The sequence below is a fragment of the Dipodomys spectabilis genome, unplaced genomic scaffold, assembly GCF_019054845.1.
Source record: "Dipodomys spectabilis isolate Male_0828 unplaced genomic scaffold, ASM1905484v1 ptg000096l, whole genome shotgun sequence".
NCBI classification, from domain to species: Eukaryota; Metazoa; Chordata; class Mammalia; order Rodentia; family Heteromyidae; genus Dipodomys; species Dipodomys spectabilis.
The window spans coordinates 14212035-14231411 of NW_024870773.1; the positions used below are offsets into that span (position 1 = coordinate 14212035).

General features: G+C 43.4%; 1 protein-coding gene across 2 annotated transcripts in view; it reads left to right on the forward strand.

Annotated features, from left to right (window-relative positions):
* Nucleotides 1-462: 462 nt before the first annotated feature.
* St8sia6 (ST8 alpha-N-acetyl-neuraminide alpha-2,8-sialyltransferase 6) overlaps nt 463-19377 on the forward strand; it is a 112888-nt gene continuing 93973 nt past the window's right edge. For both annotated transcript variants that reach the window (XM_042686088.1, XM_042686087.1), the window contains exons 1-2: nt 463-663; nt 1089-1187. In XM_042686088.1, the coding sequence (XP_042542022.1) occupies nt 563-663; nt 1089-1187 (200 nt within the window). In that variant the 5' untranslated portion in view covers nt 463-562. The remainder of the gene's footprint in view (nt 664-1088; nt 1188-19377) is intronic.

A 19377-nucleotide genomic window follows, 5' to 3' on the forward strand; every position in this document is an offset into this window, starting at 1 on the left:
TAGCCAAAGAAAAGGAAGAAGGAGCCGCCGCGGGAAGAGGACGCAGAAAAGTTGGAGCCCAATCAGCGCGGAGTTGAGCCCGCGCGTCCCAACCTTCAGGTGACCCCGTGCGGCGGCGGCGGCGGCGGCGGCAGCCAGCGGCGGCGGCGGCAGCCAGCGGCGGCGGCGGCGAGGGCAGCGGCGGCGGCGGCGCGGTGGAAGCAGCCGCGCGTCGGCAGCTCCGAGCGCCTCCGGGAGGACGGGCGGCCAGCTCGGGCGGCGCTCCGTCACCGGCCAGCTCCGGGAGCTTCGGGGGGTGGAGAAGAGAAGAGCCCGGCGCGGAGAGTGTGCGGGTTGGGACCCGGCACCCCCATCCCCCCCACACACCCCTCCCCACTTCCCCGAGCGCGCGGGCCCGCGCCTCCGCCGCCTCCGAACGCTGGGGGTGTGCGTGGCGGCGGCCGCGCTGGCGGCGGCGGCGGCGGGAGCGGCGAGTCGGGGCCGCTCGGGCAGCGCTTCGCCCGGGCAGCGCTGGCGGCGAGGGCGGCGGCGGCGGCGGCTCCCGTGGCTCGCGTGGCTCAGGATGCGGCCGGGGGGCGCGCTGCTCGGGGCGCTCGCCAGCTTGGTGTTGCTTCTGCTGCTGCGTCGGATGTGGTGCCCGGCCGACGCGCCCGCCCGCTCCAGGTGAGCCCCGGCGGGCACGCCCCGCGCGCCCTGCCCCGCGCGCCCCGTCCCCCGCGATCTGCCCCGCGCGTCCGGCCATGCGCCCCCGGAGCTCCGCGGGACAGATCCGCCCGGCTTGGGCGCGCACATTTTGGGCCACGGCAGAAACGCGGCTGCCCGCTGAGTACTTATCGGCGGGGTGGGCTGAGGGGTGGCCGGGGTGTGTGTGGGGGGGGGGACACGCGCCGCACGCCGTGGAGAGGGACCCTGCGGACCAGCCAGGCGCCGTCGGATGCGCCGGGCTCCCGCGCTCTCCACTGGGTCCCCCTTTTCCCCCTCCTTCCCGCTCTGAAGCATTTTCCAACTCCATCCCGGGAGTCCGGGGACGCCTGGATGCCCAGTTCGCGGCGATGTGTCACAACTTAGTTTTCTCCCTGGCCTTCCAGGCTTGTGGTGGAGGAAAACAGGGAGGACACCCGGGGCACCTCCGCCGCGCTAAGGACGCTCAGGAGCCCCGCGACCCCGGCGCCGCGCGCCACGAACAGGTACCGAGGGGCGGGCGGGCGGCACCTGCGCGGCGCAGCTGCACTCCACTGGCCCGAGTGTGTGTGTGTGTGTGTCTGTCTGTCTGTCTGTCTGTCTGTCTGTCTGTCTGTGAGTGGCTGTGTGCGTGCGTGTGGGAGGGAGAGGATAAGAGTGCAGAGAGATAGGAGAGAGAATGAGAGAAAGCAGAGACAGAGAATGAGAGCGGAGAGAGGGAGAAGAGAGATTGAGAAGAGGATGGGAAGGAGAGAGGAGAGAAAAGAAGGGGAGAGGCAGCTGGAGAGGGAGGAAGAGAGGGAGGGCGGCAGAGAGAGATGATAGGGAGAGAGGGGGAAGAGAAGAGGGAGACAGGAGGAGAGAGGGAGAGAGAGAAGAAAGGGAGAGAGGAGAAGGAAAGAATAAGAGAGCAGAGATAGGAGAATGAGAGAATGGGAGAGTGGTGGACAGGAGAGAGGCAAGAGAGGAGAGAAAGGAAACAGGAGAGAGGGAAAGGGGGAGAGAAAAGAGAGGAAGATAAGGAAACAGGAGAGAGAAGAAAAGGAGAGAAAAGAGAAGGAGAGAGGAGGGAGGAAGAAAGGGAGGTGTGGGGAACGGGAGAGGGAGAAGGGGGAGAGATGGAGAGGGACAGGGCAGGGAAGAGGGAGAGGGAGTGGGGGAGGAGGTAGAGAGAGGGAGGGAGAGGAGAGATGGAGAGAGAGGGTAAGGAAGGGATTGAGGGGAGGAAGAGAGAGAAACACCTTCTATTTTTTAAAACCTGTGCCTCCAGGCGCGCATTCTTCCAATTAAGGGGAGACACTAAAACAACCACACTTAAAAAATAGGCACCTGGTGTGTGGAAAAGCCCTAAGAGAAGCTGCTCAGCCTGTTTTTATGGAGGGATTTGCTTGGTTTGCTTTCGTTCTCTAAGCTTTAATAAAGTGCACCAGCGTTAAGATTTTAGGTTGTGGGGAGTGGAATTCTTCCCTGTGCTGTGCATATGTTTGTCTTTAGTAAATGAAGACTTAACCTTTTTTCTTATTGTCTGAATATTTAGCTGTACATGACAATTATTTCATTCTTACCTGTTTCTTTTTCTGATCATGAAAATAGTATGACTTAAGGCAGAGAGTTAGACAATAGAAGAAAAATTGAAAGAAAATAATATTCAGAGTCTCAGTACCCATATCTCCATATTCAAGTAGTCTTTGGTCTATTTTTTTCAATCATTTTTCCTTTATTCCCCCTGTACTTTATTTTAAATGTTTGAGATTTAACTTTGTATTTTGGGTTCTATCATTTTCCCCTAAATAATCAGACTTTAAAAAAATCATGATTTTCAGCTGAGTGCCACAGTGGCTCACATCTGTAATCCTAGCTAATCAGGAGGCTGAAGCCCAAACAGAAGTCCATGAGACTCATCTCCCATTAACCACCAAAAAAAACCAGGAGAGGAACCGTGGCTCAAGTGATTGAGTACTAGCCTTGAAGCAAAAAAGCTCAGAGACAGTGTCTAGGCCCTGGGTTCAAGCCCCAGGACCTGTACCAAAAAATAAAAAACAATAACAAAAACATAATTTCCTCTAAAGCATTGCCTTTGACTGTTAGCCATCATCAAAATATTCTATAATCTGTGTTTTACTTTGATTCCTGTTTTTGTTGTTTGCTATACAATTCCATCCTTTCAATCTTGATCTTCATTTCAAATGAATTCCCCAGGCTGGACAGGTAGAAGTTGGATATTATGAAGTCCGCAAGGATGTGCACTTGAGGTGCGAAATCACGTTTCCAATTGGTTCCTAGAAGAGATGAATCAATTTATGTTTCCCAATAGAAGACTCTGTGTCTCCGCATTGCTATTACTGAGGGAGTCTTGCATAGTGTTGCTCCTTCTTTTTATCTCCTTCCTTTGGGGATCCCCTGTGAGCTTGCCTCTTGGAGCCATCTTAATCTCCTCATTGTATGACTGCAGTTTTCTCCCCCCATGTCCCAGAGAAAGTTCTGGAGGTACCCTTAGAAAACCGTGGAGTGGGGAATAGCACTGTCTGTTCCAATCCCCTTGTTGGCATTTCCTAGTTTATTAGAGGCCCTAAGAAATCCAGGAACAACCAAAGCCTTTGAGAAAAAGAAATATTGCTGTATAGTTCTATGCAGATGTGTGCCTGCAGGTGATCTGAAGTGGGGGAATTCCATCTCTCTCCAAGTCATTCAACTCCTGTCTATTCCGAGGGTGGATCCTTCAGTGATCCAGTCCCAGGTCTCTTTTTGAGGCAATTCTTTGATGATTTTTTTTTTTCATTTTCTTTTGGCAACATTTCTTTTCTACTTGGCCTACATCTTGAACTTTAATATAGGTAATTCCTATTCCTTTGAATGTGGTCCATTTTATTAATTTATTCATTTATAGCACTTGTTCCATATAAGGCCTTCTCTGCTCTTTGATCTGTCCTATATCCCTTTTATCACTGATGATTTTGATTACTTTCATAGCAGGGGAACTGATTTTAAGTTGCTCAGCCATTTGGCTGTGGTGTAGATAAGAAATTGAGTCTCTTCATTTTTCTCTGTAGCTGGTCTGAACTTCATTAATGATGCCAATGGCAGTGAGGTAGCCTGTACTTAGCCTCTTTAGGGGAGATGGACACTAAGCAGTTTATTTTGTCGATTCTTTTTTTTTTTTTTTTTGGTTGGTCGTGGGGCCTGAACTCTGGGCCTGAGCGTTGTCCCTCAGCTCTTCAGCTCAGCTCTTCAGCTCAAGGTTAGCACTCTACCACTTGAGCCACAGCACCACTTCCAGCTTTTTCTGCTTATGTGGTGCTGAGGAATCGAACTCAGGAACTCATGCATGCAAGGCAAGCACTCTACCACTGAGCCACCTTCCCAGCCCCGCAGTTTATATTTATTAACTCAGTTAATTCCTGAAAGGATGCTAAGGGAAATTAGTATCCTCATTTTATAGATGAGAAAGCTGAAGCATAGAGAGATTGAGTAAGTTGCCTAAAGTCATAGTTAACAAATTGGTGTACCCAGAAGCCAAACCCAGACCACATGGATCCAGAATTCCATACCCTTTGTGTGTGTGTGTGTGTGTGTGTGTGTGTGTGTGTGTGTGTGTGCGCCCGCACATGCACACGCATGTGTACTGATGCTGGGGCTTGAACTCAGGGGCTGGGTACTTTCCCTCAGCATTCTTGCTCTAGGCTAGTACCATATGAGCCACAGCTCTATTTTCAGCTTCTTGCATGGTTAACTGGAGATCAGAGTCTAGTAGACTTTCCTGCCCAGACTGGCTTCAAATCATGATCCTCAGATCTCAGCCTCCTGAGTAGCTAGGTATACAGGTGTGAACTATCAGTGCCCAGCTTCAGATTCCCTACTGTTAACTTCCTGCTGTAGATCCTTTCATAGGTACAGGATATGTTCGTGTGCCTGCATTGTATGCATACTTAGGTGTCTTAGGCAGCTCGTTCTGTCAGTGTTTATTCTCTCTAAAAACCCAAGCTCAGTTTCTAACATCACTTCTGCAATCTCTTCTCACTGTAAGATGATGTCTAGCTAGTTGGAACAGAAGGGCTACCTTGATGTAATGGTAAAGATAAGAGTAATGGTACAGGCTCATGCTTCTGTTGACTTCTCTAATCTTCAAAGTGTTGGCCCTTTTCCATTTGTTGGCTCAGTACCCTGTCAGTGGCCAATGGTGAGACTTGCAGCCTGTGATTCTTTCTTTTTTTTTTTCCCTCCACTGCTATTATGCCTGCTGGTCCCACTGTTGTGTTGTCTCGGGGATCTGGTGAAGATTTTGTTTGGATCCTGGTCTAGATTTCACTGCAGTTGTTTCCTACTGTGCTGTCTCACTCAGTGCTAGCTAGCTAGTTCCACAGCCAGCCTGTCAGTTATTTTGGGACCGCTTCAAAACATGCAAAAAACTACAAATGGTTCAGGAAATCAAGTATCAAGGCCAGAGTCTCCTTGTCCTACCAAGTAGACAGTACCCCAGTCTTAAGTTAATTTCAAAGTAAGGGATTGCCTAAGGTGGTCTATTTCCAGACTCTTAATTGTAATTCTTATTAGCTACACACTTTTCTTCCCATGCCAAATCTTTTCGCTGCCCTTGCCTGCCTTTTATTTCATGTTGGACTTACTCGGGCCTCACTCTCCTTCATATCTTCGTTGCTGTAACTCACACCTTCAGGCCAGATTCAAAGCTAAGCGTTAGTGGGAAATTGTAGGGACCAGATGGAAGAGAGTGGGAAAACCAAAGGAGCTGCGTCATCTTGATAAGGGGTTCATGTGCTACAGGGGCGTGGGAATAAGATGAATTTGGAAAGTCTTCCCCTGGAACTGTGCAAATTCTGTTTTGTGAATGTCTATCGTAGAATTTGACCTTATCTTTTTGTATCCCTTTAGTGAAAAGTCTTACTTAATATGGTGCTAGGTAGCACACTCATAATCCTAGCTACTCTGGAGGCTGAGATCTGGAGGATCTAGGTTTAAAGCTACTACCAGAAGATAGGTCCAAATGACTCAATCTAAAAAGAAAAAATAAAATCAACCAAAGAAACAAACAAAAAAAAAAATAGCTAGACTATAGGTGTAGCTTATATGATAGAGTGCCAGCTAAGCAAGAAAGCCAAACCAACGCATCCTAAGTTCAAAGGCCAGTACTATTTAAAATAGAAAAAAAAAGTCTTACATTTTTCATCATCTCCTAAAGGATGGTTCAGATTTTCCAAGGGAAGTTTATGAAAGAGATCTACTAATATTTTGCAAAATGGGACCGTATGACATGCATTCTGTTTTTCTTTCGATTAAGCATTCTCAAAGTGGAGTTGGCTTTATTGTCAAACTAGATTTCTCATTTCTGATGCAGTTCTGTATCCTGTTTTCTTTATGTTGCTTTTTAATTTTAATATAGCATTTTCTTTTCCAGTGTAGTGTCTTGAAGTATGTGCTTGACGATAATAAGTAATGTATAATTTCTCCTTGTAACAAAACTATCTAATATTATAAATTGTCATTTAAATGCAGCTTTGGACTCATCTTTTTATTTTTTATTTTGCAATATGAGGGATTAAACTTAGGGCCTTGTAAATGTGAGATAGGTACTCCAGTACCGAGCTACATTCTTAGCCCTGGACATATTTCTTAAGTTGGAACACATAGTGCTCACATATTTAAAAAAATTCTAAATTATTTATAATTAATTTTGCTTGTATTATCTCCTGGTTATTATGAGTGCTTATTTAAAATTTCCAATTAGTTGGGTTTTTCCCTCAAGTATTAGTTTAATAATATTTTTCTTATATTAATTTTACCTTTTATAATGAGAGAAATCTGAGCAAACACTACTACATGACGTGAGTTCTCCATGTTCAGTTATTAGAATGTGGGGCTCATGAAATGGTTATCCAGACCCTATTTTTTTTTTTTTGCTGTTTTTTTGAGCTCTCTTATCTTGGTCCCATCTCAGTCAGATACGTGTTATCCTGAATGATTTTAGACTTCTACAGATACCAGAAGTGGTGTATGAGAGATGTCACTTAAAATCAGGAGATACCTAACTTGCTAGGGTCTCTAGTACCTTCAGTTCCAAGAGTATAATGACATTGATTCTTTTTTCCATCTCCTTTCATTTTCTTCTTGTTATATGATATATATATATAAAATAACATTATAATACAACAGCATAATTAATATGTTGTTGTATGAGGCATAATCTGAAGGATAAAAAGAGAATGAATGCATCCTTGGTAGAACAGCACCCACAAGGTCCTTCCTACTACAGAAAGCAGGGCTTTTCCTCTGTGGGAGAAGGTACCTGATTTTCTGTTCTGGGCAGGAGCAGAAAGGCAGACTGACCAGGAGATGAGAGGATCACAGCCTCTCTAGTTTTTTTCTTCCTGGACTTGCTCTGTTTCCTAGGTGAAAAAAAAAATCCATCTGCTGCTGGTAATTCCTCCGTGGTTCCACCTTCAATTCTTAGGAAGAGTATTTCTTCCCTGAAGTAGAAAAATTTCCAAGAGAGCTGATCTATTGCCAACCAAATGTATGCTTGCCGTTTCACGTAGACTTGTGTGCACCAATAGGAATGTAAATAGCCTGGCAGAGGGAAAAAAATCAGGCGCTGTCTGCTCTCTCCTGTCATATTCCAAAAGGTGTAATAATGTTTTATTTGACATTTCTTGTTGTATATGTTCAAACTGGGATCATAACTGTGGGCTGCAGAAAATTTTAAGATGAGCACGAACTAGAACTTGGCAAATATAACTAAACATCACTGCTGAGCACTTCCCCTCTTTATCCTCCCCACCCCATCCCACCCCACAGACAGATGAAGACTGTGGGATTTTACTTCTGACAGTAAGAGCTTCCCTAATCCTGTGTCTTTATCTTTGCTTTTAGAAGTAGTGATACTAATGTGTTCTGGTTTTTTAACATTTGGAATGCTTTAAAGTTGCCTTGAGTCTGGTTTCTGAAATACTTGAACATGAGTCTTGAAACTTTGCATTGGCTCTCTTTTCTTTCTTCTTCATTCTAGCCATTCTCTGTTAAGCTTAAAAACTCCCTTCTGGGGTCTCTTTCCTGGTCAGTTGGCTTTTCTCCTTGCTTCTCTTGTGTTGGAATCTGAATTTTGCCATGTCTCCCTCCTGAGTTGGCAGGGTTTTTGTTTTGTTTTGTTTTGTTTGTGCCTTTATTCTCTGGCTCAGGACATCATCTCTCTGGCTGTCCTGCTCTGGGAAAACCATAGGGCATGTGTACTCAGGGCAGCTGACCCAGACAGAGTCTTCAAAGCCTGCACCACAGTCTTTCTTGGGCTTTTGTGGGCTCATTGACATGTGACCTAGAAGAGCAAGGGGCTCAAAGGATGCAAAGAAGTGCCCTCCTATTTCTACTTTGTAAGATGTGTGGGTGAGTAGGGCAGATGAAGGTATGGTCTCTGAATGGATGGCTCCTCTTTTCTGGAGGCTGATGGATGTAAACTCCATTACATTCATCCCTTGGTATGTATCCTTGAAGGATGGTTGCCTGAACTGCATGAATACCAAAATCTAAACACGGACCAAGTTCTTTATTGAGAAAGGTGCTGTGGGATCTGAGGATCATGGTTCAAAGGCAGCCTAGGCAGGAAAGTCTGTGAGACTCTTATCTCCAATTAACCACCAGAAAACCAGAAGTGGAGCTGTGGCTCAAAGAGGTAGAGTGCTAACCTTGAGCAAAAAGAACTCAAGGACAGTGCCCAGGCTCTGATTTCAAGTCCCATGATCATCAACAAAAGAGAGAGATGGAGGGCAGGGGGTACTTCCATATAATCTATGCCTATCTTCCTACATACTTTAATTCATCTATTACTTGTAACTCCTATTGTAATATAAATGTGACTTAAATAGTTGTTATACTGCATTGTGTAGAGGATAATGGAAAGGAAAAAAAAAAGTCTGTCTGGTTTAGTACAGATGTGCCATTCCCTTCAAATATTTTCTGTGGTTCATTGAATCCCCAGATATGGAACCCACAGATATGGAGAGCCAGCTGCCTTTCCTTGACTGCAGTTCTCTGAACAAAGTGATTGGATGTTTCTGTTTGGGAGGCAGAACTCAGCTTATAATACTGTTTACATATATATGTCTGAATGAAGGTAGTGATAACCCAGTTGTCAATCCAGGTGGCCCAAGTATTATCTGGCTGGGTCTACCAGTTTGCTGTCCTTTTCATAGACACTTTCTTGAGCCAAGAGACAGGATGGATTTGAAAGAAGAAAAATAAAACTGGATGTCTATGGGAGGAATGAAGAGCTGTGCAGGGAGGTTGGTCAGAGATTAGGTATGAACAGAGGAAATCATGAGAGAAAAGGCTCAGACACAGAGGACAAAAAAGAGAAGAAATTTATGTACTCTTCTGTCATGCACATGGAGGTTTTCTTGGTTTTTGTTTAGTCACTCGGTTTTAACTACTGTGGTTTAGGGGTGTATAAGAGCTATACACCCTCATTTGGGGTCAGAAACACAGGAACTGTAAAGAGTCAACAAAACTTTGAGGATAAGCTTAAATATTGTTTTACAATTCCTTGTTTTGTGTTTGGTGTATTTTTTTGTTTGTTTTCGTCATTAGATTTCTAGTACGCTAGTCAGCTTTCTACCTCTATGACAAAATACCTAATTAAAAACAATGAAGAAATTATTTCTCTCATCTCACAGTTTTAGGATGTGTGTGTGTGTGTGTGTGTGTGTGTGTGTGTGTGTGTGTGTGTGTCCTGGGGCCTGAACAAAAGGCCTGGGCACTGTCCCTGAGATTTCTTTGCTAAAGGCTAACACTGTACCACTTGAGCCAAAACTCTACTTCCAACTTTTATTTTTGGTGCTGAAGTGGAGATAAGAGTCTCATAGACATTCCTGCCCCAGGCTGGCCTTGAAATGTGATCCTCAGATGTCAGTCTCCAGAAGTAGCTACAATTACAGATGTGAGCCCCCAGTGCCCAGCACAGTTTTAGTCCTTTTATGGCTGGCCCCATTGCTTTGGGCCTGAAGTGAGCCTGAATATCACTGTGGAAGGAAATAATGAAGGAGAGCAGCTGGTCTCATGGCAGCCAGGAAGTAGAGAGAAAAGGAGACAAAGGAGCCAGGCTCCAGAGGCTCATGCCTGTAATCCTAGCTACTCTGGAGGCTGAGATCTGAGGATCACAGTTCAAAGTCAGACTAGGCAGAAAAGTCCGTGAGACTCTTATCTCCAATAAACCACTAGAAAACCAGAAGTGGCACTGTGGCTCAAGCGGTAGAGTGCTTGCCTTGAGCTGAAGAGTGTAGGGACAGCACCCAGGCCCAGAGTTCAAGCCTCTTGACTGACCAATAAAAAAAAAAAAGACATGCCGGACGCTGGTGGCTCACGCCTGTAATCCTAGCTACTCAGGAGGCTGAGATCTGAGGATCGCGGTTCAAAGCCAGCCCGGGCAGGAGAGACCGTGAGACTCCTATCTCCAATAAACCACCAGAAAACCGCAAGTGGCGCTATAGCTCAAGTGGTAGAGTGCTCGCCTTGAGCTGAAGAGCTGAGGGACAGCGCCCAGGCCCAGAGTTCAAGCCCCACGACCGACAAAAAAAAAAAAAAAAGACAAAGGACAAAACATACCTTTCAAGACATGCTCCCATAGCCTGCTGCCTTCAACTCTGCCTTCTAATAGTCCATTCAGCTATGAATGGAATGAAGAGCTCTTAGAGCTCTTGTGATCTAAACATCTCTCAAGAGCTAATCAGGGGACCATCAAACCTTAAATACATCAGCCTTTGGGGAACATGTTTAGATTCAAACCACAATGGAGGGCTAAAGTTAAGCTCACCTTTTCTAGTCTTTCAGATTTTCAAAATTGTACTTCTTCACCAAGTACTAAGAATGACTTGTACAGGCTCTAGCTAATCAGTCAGCATTTCTTGGGAACATTCATGCTCAGGACTATAATTATTTCTAAAGATAATTTTATAGGGCACAACCTCTTCTGCAGCAATTGTAATTTCTCTTATGTTGTTGGTTACTTTTAAAGTACTGAAATTCTTTAACATGTATTGAGCTATGCTATTCCAACAAACTGAGGTTGGAAAGGGATCATTGTTGTTTTCTCTGTAATGAAAGTGGAAGTCTTTCACTGATGCTAGAATTTTAGGATGCAAGTGATACACTGCTATAATGCCTTTAGAAGATGCAACCATATTTCATATATTCCCTTTTAAGATTATATCCCATTATTTCCTTATTTTATAGAATACTGTATGTGATTCCCCAACTTGATATTTATTTTTTAAATACTTTTTTATTGTAAAAGTATGGTACAGAGGGGTTACAGTTACATGAGCAAGGTAATGAGTACATTTCCTATCAAGCACTGTTACCTCCTCCTTTGTTTTTCCCCTACCCTCCCTTCCCTCCCCACCTCCACAACTACACTCCCCCGCTCCCCGCCTAAATTGTAAAGTTCGTTTTTCAACATAGTGTCTTGTGTATCTCATTGTTACAATGGGTCAACCCATATCCCTGTTTAAACATTTTGTTTTTTCCCTTCCCCTCCCCAAATTAGAAAAGTGTATATACAAGATGCAGGGTACCAACATCAAATACAGTGAAAACAGAGGTTATACCGTGGGAGAGGAACATACAAGGAAACAAAAAACATCACATGGTACATTATAAATCTGTTAGGAAAAATAGTAAGCAAGACAAAAACCACTTGTGTCCCTATCTTGAGGTTCATTTCACTTGACATCATCTTATCTGGTCATATGTACCTTTTCTGCTTGTCCCAGACATATACTAGTTATTGCAAATAAGGGAAACCATAAGGCCCAACTTGATATTTAAACTGTATTATTTAATACTGTTGTATGTATTTTTAAATACCTTTGGTATTGTGTTAACTTTAGTAGAATATCCATATCCCATGTTTATATTTGCTAACGCAGCTTTACTTTTTTCATATGAAGTTTGTGAACACAATCTTGTGGCTTTGACAGGAAACTCCATTCACCATCCCTGTTCACCTTGGAGGTACTGAAGTGTTGATACTGGTTGCAGCTAGGGAATATTATTCATGCCACAAGCAGTAGTTCTGTGAGGCCATCTCCTTGTCTATTTCTTTCATCTGTGTATCTCCATTTTATAGGTTATAACATAATATAATATGCATAATATATATGCATAATATATATTGTACATAATATGTAATATACATAATATATAACATATACAATATTCCCAGAAAATTGGGAATTTGAATCTTGTTACCTTATCTTGAGTTTTGGAGTTTTGGAAGTGCCTATTCGTTATTATTTTTCAATGTAAGAGAGAAACATAGTAAATTTTGTCAAAATATTTGTAACAACAAAACCTGTGTTTAGATTAATGTGCAGGTATAGAAAATAAAATTTTAAATCAGAAATTGGTGAATTAAGAATGTGAGTAGAAAACTCCTATCTGTAATGACTTCTTAAAGGGAGACTATATTTACTTTAATGAAGAATTTTAATAAGCAGTTAGAAAGCCCCATGGTATTTATACTTAGGGGAATTCTTTTTTTTTTTAAATTACCTTTCAATAGTTGCACAAAGAAGTTTCAATTCAACATTTCAACTCCCGAGTACAATATACATGTTTGTCAATGTCTCCTCTTCTATCAATAGAACTCTTTTTGCAAATGAAAGATTTAGAGATGAGTGATCATATATATCTTCAGTCACTGTTAACATTTGTTACTTCTGTGGGATTTGTATGCTCTTTGTAAAGCCACAGATCAGTGGAAACTTTATGTAGTAATGGAAATTGAGATAAGCACTGATAGTGATAAAAAATGCGTCTCAGCCTGGCTTTTGGCTGATTAATTGGAGATAGACTATCATGACTTTTCTGCTTGGACTGTATTCAAGCCTCAGTTTTCCTAGTTTCAGTCTCCTGAATAGCTAGGATTATAGGCATAAAACACTAGCATCTGACTCAGTGTGTGTCTTACAAAGAAGAAGATAACGTATCGCTTTAAAAGATGTTTTATATTATCTTTATTAGGAAAACAATAAAAGTCAAAATTGAGTGCTTGGAGATAATTTCAAATGTAGAAATTTCAGGTAAGATTTTTAAAAATATGAGTGTGATTTTATTGTGTGTGACAGTCTTCCAGATGAAATTAATTAAATAGCACATTTAGAGGTGAGACTTCTAGCTAGTCAAGTGAGGATGGTCTTTTTATCAAATAATTGTGGCACAGTTGGATCTCTACATGGGAAAAGAGATAAGGATCTTAACATCTGTTTCCTGCCTTTCTAACAGAATGCCATGGACTTAGAAAAGAACAGATACTTGACTTATGATTCTTGAAGCTAGGAAGTCCAGGGAGATAATGGCAGGAATTTTCCTGTTGTACTATCCCATGGTGGGAAATGTAGACAGTCTAGAGAACACATACGAAGGAGAAAAGCATGTAGTGTGGACATGCTTGAATAACAACTCCCTTTCATGAAAACTGTCTTTTCCCCTTGATGACAGTCCATTTCATGAGAATTTAACTTTCATGATATGGTAACCTATTGTTAGACCTTTCCTTCTACACTGTTGCATTGAGGATATCCAACACATAAATTCGAGGAACACCATCAAACCATAGCAATAAGTGTAAACACTTACCTCACACTATATGCAACTATACCATATCTGTTGAGATCAAAAAGCAATCTCAGTGGCATTGTATTTGTAAATTGATTTGCTGAATGGTAACCCCTTTGTACAATGACTTAAAGACATAAAACTATAATCTAAATTAAAAATGATCTCAATGCTTATGAATTGAGGGGCTATAACCATAAAAACTCTGTAAGAAAACAAAGGAGTATAACCTTGGATCAGCTAGAAGTCTCAGGTACAACTCTAAGAAAAAAATGATCATTTTTTTTCATTTAACCAGAATTAAACACTTCTCTGCTTCAACATACACCAACGAATATAAGAAAGCAATCCATAGACTGGGAGAAGGTATTTGTAAATCACATATAAAACTGATAAAATAGTACATGCAGAATACAAAAGGGACTCTTAAAACTCAGAAGGAGACTCATGGAGTCTGGGAAATCCTGGGGTCCAGTTAAGGGGGAAAGATGGAAGTCCAGAGGACATTCTGTACAGAGAATAGCCAGTGTCCAGTAATTTTATATCCTCCTTGTGAATCCAAAGGTAGCCTGAAGACCTTTGGCAAAGTTTTATATTTGAGAAAATGATTACAGAGTGATTACAAGTAAGTCTCCCTTTGCCCATAGGATTTGTGGGGAGATTTCTCATTTCATATTATTATGAAAGCCATGGGCATTGCCACCTGAGTCCTATAGTAATCTTCCATTCAAATAACTTGCAGTGGAGTGGCATCAGAGCCAGAATCTAATTTAAGACTGTTGGCAGTTGGAAGCAACCTCAAACCTTTCTTTTCTTTTTAGAGGATTCACATAGCTCTAGGGAGGTGTGTGTGTGAATCTGTGTCCTATCATCAAATATGCCTACATTTGTGTTCCCAGGAATGCTGCCAAGATTCTGGGGTGTCCATGAGTCCTAATGAACCATTTCCCCTGGGGCATGAGTTTCACCATGACACATGGTCATCTCTGCTTCACGTGCAGTTCCAGCTGGGTCCCCTGCACTCACAATGGAGGAAGCCTTGGTAAAATCATGCAGGGGTTGACAAATACCCATGGGACATGAAACTTAGAGCTTGGTAGCATGAAATCACACATCAGAGCGGGTCTAAGTGGAATTATTTTGAGAAAGTTGGGCAGTTTTGTTGTTTTTTTTTTTAAAAAAAAACCCTCACAGGCCTGATGGCTCAAGAGTGTAATGGAGGCCACCTGGGCATAAAAGATTAAGAGCCTCTAGCTTAACCAATAAATGAGTGTGATGATGCCTACCTGTCATCTTCAGCAACACAGAGAAACATAAGTAGCAAGGCCAAAGCCCAGGTTAGCCTGGACATAAAACAAGAGCCTACGTGGAAAACAACCAATGCAAAAGGAGCTGAGGCATGGTTCAAGCAGAAGAATGCCTATCTAGCAAGCAGACAGCCCTGAACTAAAACCTACTAGTACCATCAGATTTAAGAGGGAAAAGAAGAACCAAGGAAAATTGGCAGTTGCTGTGTCTTGAATATATGCCAGGTCCCAGCAGATATACAGATATATACATACATAAGTAAGTATATGTGTCTCTATCTAATTCTCACAGTAATGGCAATCAGTTAGGTCTACTATATTCCCATTTTATAGGAGGAGAAACCAAGACACAGGTAACTCATCCAGGCTTCATAGCTGAGGAAGGACTGTCCATGCTTCTAATTTCCTTAGGTCCCTGGTAGAGAAGCAGCAGTAAACTGCTGTGCATCTCCTGGGATATACAGTGACTTTTCCAGCATTAGGGGACTTGGAAGAGGAAGGCGGTGAATGATCACAAATGACTAAGGCCTCAGGGAACAGAGGGCCTAGGAAGTGGTGAGACTGATGGACCTTGACCTGGGAGCCGTATATTATGCTGGAAGCAGCAGCAGACCAACCCGTGCAGGGATCTTGGAATCCCTTCCGACTGTGACGTCAGACTTAATGAATGAGATGTACAGCAGCCACAAGGATCACAGCACAGAATTATGGGAGCGCAGCACATCCCAATGGTCGGTCTTGAAAAGAATCCCCTGAAGACCTGTCCTCAGCGTAGCAGGCCTTGCTAATCTGGGAGGTTAGAGCTGTCCTAGGCAGTTCAGTGTTTTCCTATGTCCACCCCTGAAAAATGAGCCTCTCTCATGTTTCAAGTGAAACCATAAACCTATTGGTTATTTTTGGAATTACTAACCCAGCTCTCCTCTATTCAGTGTTATCTAATTCCTTCCCTCCCTCCCCCTCCAGATCCACCTGCATCTGTCCATTCCCTCTTAAGTTTCAGGCATACGCTCACCTTGATTCTCATCCAGTCTGCTCTATCTGTGGGGTTGAACTGTCTTTCCAGGGAGCTCCCAATCACAAGTGCATCCATGCCACAGCAACTTGCATTAAAAGCCAGCCCCTTAAGAAAAGAGTAATTTGGACCCAAATGATTCTGGTTGTTTTTTTTTTAAGGTGATTTCCTATTCTTTTGAAAATATTCTTCCCAGCCAGCCCAGCACTGACTGTGGTACACAGCCAAAGGTTATTCATGACTTCATCCATCCAGTCAGCGGGTATTTATGCTGCCAGAGGCTCGTGCCCTTACTGTAGAGTCTGGGTGTCACAGGGGTGGGCACGTGGGACTGAATTTGATTTGGAGAAAAACCATCCTTTTCTCCTCAAGAGACACTCAGGAGCATCTGGGGCAAAAGCACATATTTGTGCCATCTCCATGTCTTTTGAGACTCTGGCTTGGTTAGCCAGCGTGGTAGAATCTGTGACACAATCCTGATGGAATGTCCCTCCCTGATCTCAAAGAGTCCCCCATCCAGACAGCAAGAGACAGCCACGGAATGACTACCGAATACAAGTCCTGTCTGCAACACAGGTCCAGACACAGAGAAGGAGATGTCTGGGAGAGGGAAAACAGGGGGCTGGACAGGTCATGGTGCTGGTGATCATTTGAAGTAGGATCTCTATGGCTAGACAAAGATGAAAAGCTTTGGGATGTAAACACAAGATGAAAATCTATGAAGCTGAAAAGCTTTCTGGATGGTTGGATGTTAGTTGGGGGCTACCGGCCCAGAGTCTGAAAAGTAGCTGTGAGTTGACAAAGGAGAGCTCCTTTCTAAATAATTCAGGCACTCTTTCCGACATCATGGGAGCCCTCTGAAGGGTGTGCAGGAGCAATAATGTCTACAATGTAGAGATCTGAGTTAGTGTGAAGCTGGGCTGCTCAGGTGGAATGAATGCCACTTATCACTGAGTCTCACTGTTCTACATGCCCCTCGCCTTGCTCCTAGTTACCCCAAAGGTAGGTGGGTGCCTGACTGATCAGGTGTCTACACTGTGGACCCTTGGCCTAATAATGTGGCCCAACGTCTGTTTTGGATCTTTAAGAGGTTTCCCAGGTGCATCCCACTTGTACAGAGGTTGGACTGGAAGAGGAAGGAGCAGAAGGCCAAGGAATAATTATGCGGGAGATCATTAAGATCTAAAATATTTAAGAGTGGGCCTCAACACCAAGAATGGGAGTGGAGGGCAGTTTAAGGAGATGTGTGAAGGGTTTGAGTCCTCAGAACTTCATCATTGAGTAGAATTGGAATGGTGAAACGAGCCTGACGAAGGTGATCAACATGTGTAATTTCAGACTATAAATTTGCTTGGGCAGCTGTTAATACTGGGATCAATCAAACAGCAGGAATATACTGTCCCAGTTCTGGAGGCTGGATCAAGGTGGAGAACTTAGTTCCTTCTGAGGGCTGTGAGGGAAGGATCTGTTCTAGACCCTTCTCTTGGGCTTTCAGATAGTCCCTTCCTTCCAATGTCTTCACATCATTTTCACTCTGTGTTTTCCTCTTTTTTGCAAGGACAACCTCATGACCTTGTTTTAATTTAATTACCTCCTTAAGAGCCCTGTCTCCACATATTAACACACGCTGAGGCTCCTGAGGTTCAAGCATCAACATTTGCATTTTAGGGGGAACAGGATTCAGCAAAAGGCAGGAAAAAAAACATTTATGAGCTCTATAAAATTGTTTGTTCTGGTCTGGGAAGGTGGCTCAGTGGTAGAGTGCTTGCCTTGCATGCATGAGGCCCTGGGTTCGATTCCTTAGCACCATATAAGCAGAAAAAGTCAGGGAAGTGGCTCTATGGCTCAAGTGGTAGAGCGCTAGCCTTGAGCTGAAGAGCTGAGGGACAGCACCCAGGCCCAGAGTTGAAGCCCCACGATCAACCAAAAAAAAATTTTTTTTTGTTCTGAGGAACTATATAATGGTGTTTGAATGTACTTCTAAAGACCAGAATTGAGGTGTTGTTTGTACAGTTTGAGGGAAACTTTCATGCAAAGACTTTCTATATAGTTATTTTTTTTTTTTTTTGTCTGTCGTGGGGCTTGAACTCTGGGCCTGGGCGTTGTCCCTCAGCTCTTGAACTCAAGGCGAGCGCTCTACCACTTGAGCTACATCGCCACTATCATGCAAAGACTTTCATAGAATCTCTTGATCTAGGTTAAGGCAGCAGAGCTTAACATGGTTTTGGAAATTGAGGTGTTTTGGAGGTGAATGCAGTTCCTTAGACGCTCTCTGTGTATGTTTGAGGGAGCTGAGCTTGTACACTTGTGGTTTAAGTGTATTTCTGAAGAGGTTATAGTCTAGTGCCTAGAGCTCTGTGTGTATGTGTGCATGTTTGTATCTGTGTGTGAATATGAGTATGAAGTATGATTTTGTGTAAGTGAATGTATGGGTGTGCATGTGAATGACTGTGTGTGTTTATGTATTTATATTTAAAAGAAATGAAAGTGTTCCGAGGAGAAAAAAGCAAGAAAAAGAGGAGACAGAGACACTTCAACACCAGCACAGGTTTATTAGGAACAAAAACTCAAGAGGCTCTAGCTAATGCTAAAGACTCACTCCTTGCTTACAACCTGAAGTATTTATAGGAGTTGTGGAAGAGTACGAGAATGGTGGTACAAATGGTGGGAATCAAAGTTATGGATGATGGTAGGGAGAAAGCCAGGCTGGGGCTGCTCATGGTCCAAACTAGAAGTAAATTTTGGTCTGCTGTATGAGTTTTATCTGGTCTGGGAGAGAGGGCAAGGTAAGGGTGTTAGTTCTGTTAGTTCTGTTCTGTGCCTGAAGATAAGGTCTGGCTGTTTCAGACCTAAAGAAAGTACTTAAGAAGGTAGGTAAGATGGAGTCAGATGAACCTTGATCTTCATGTCTCTTCAGTTTGTCGAGCTTAGTCTCCTATCACCACAGAAAATGTCCAAAATGATACTTGTTGTTCTGGTCTAAATTGACTTTTTATTCTAGTACATGCCATTGAAAACAAAGACTGGTGACTGCAAATGACAAACTGGGGTCTTTGTAATAAAAATTAAAACCAAACCCAGAGACAGGAAAGCATTCTCTCTTTTTCTAGTCAAGGATGTCAGATGTCAAATGTGAACCAGGAATTGTCCTGGGTCTCCAGAGCAAGACTGGTTGGGGGAATCTGGGTAAGAGGTAATGAATCTGCAGATTCCTCACCTCCTCGTAGTTGCTGTGGCTTTGGGAGTGGAACTCAGAAATTCTGCAGTCAGCAAGCGTCTCAGATCATTCTGATTTGATGATCTTCAGATCATCCTTTGAGAACCCACAGTTCTCAATGGACCCCCAAACCATACTAGTTAGTCTTTAGCTTCCATGCTCTGTTCATGAGTTTCCTGAGTAACAAAATGAAGTCAGAAAAGTTGGAATATGACCTGTCCACTGCCCAGTCATCTGTCTCCCTGGGTCCTTAGTGGGCTTGAAGGTACCAGAGTACACCGTCAGCACTGTCTGTGATTTCGTAATACGTAGTTGGGTTGTTGGCTGTAGATTTTCCTGTGGGCATGTTGTTAGCATAAAGGTCATGGGCAATGATAATGCATCTTAAATGCACTCCGTGTATGGAAACTTCCATTTATATGCATGACAACACAGCAAACTGGTAGAGCAGAAAAAGCCATACCCACCCACCTGCTGAGACTGTTGACAGTGCCAGAGAACTGAGATGTCTCATCTCAAAACTACGCCCTCCGTGGACCATTGAC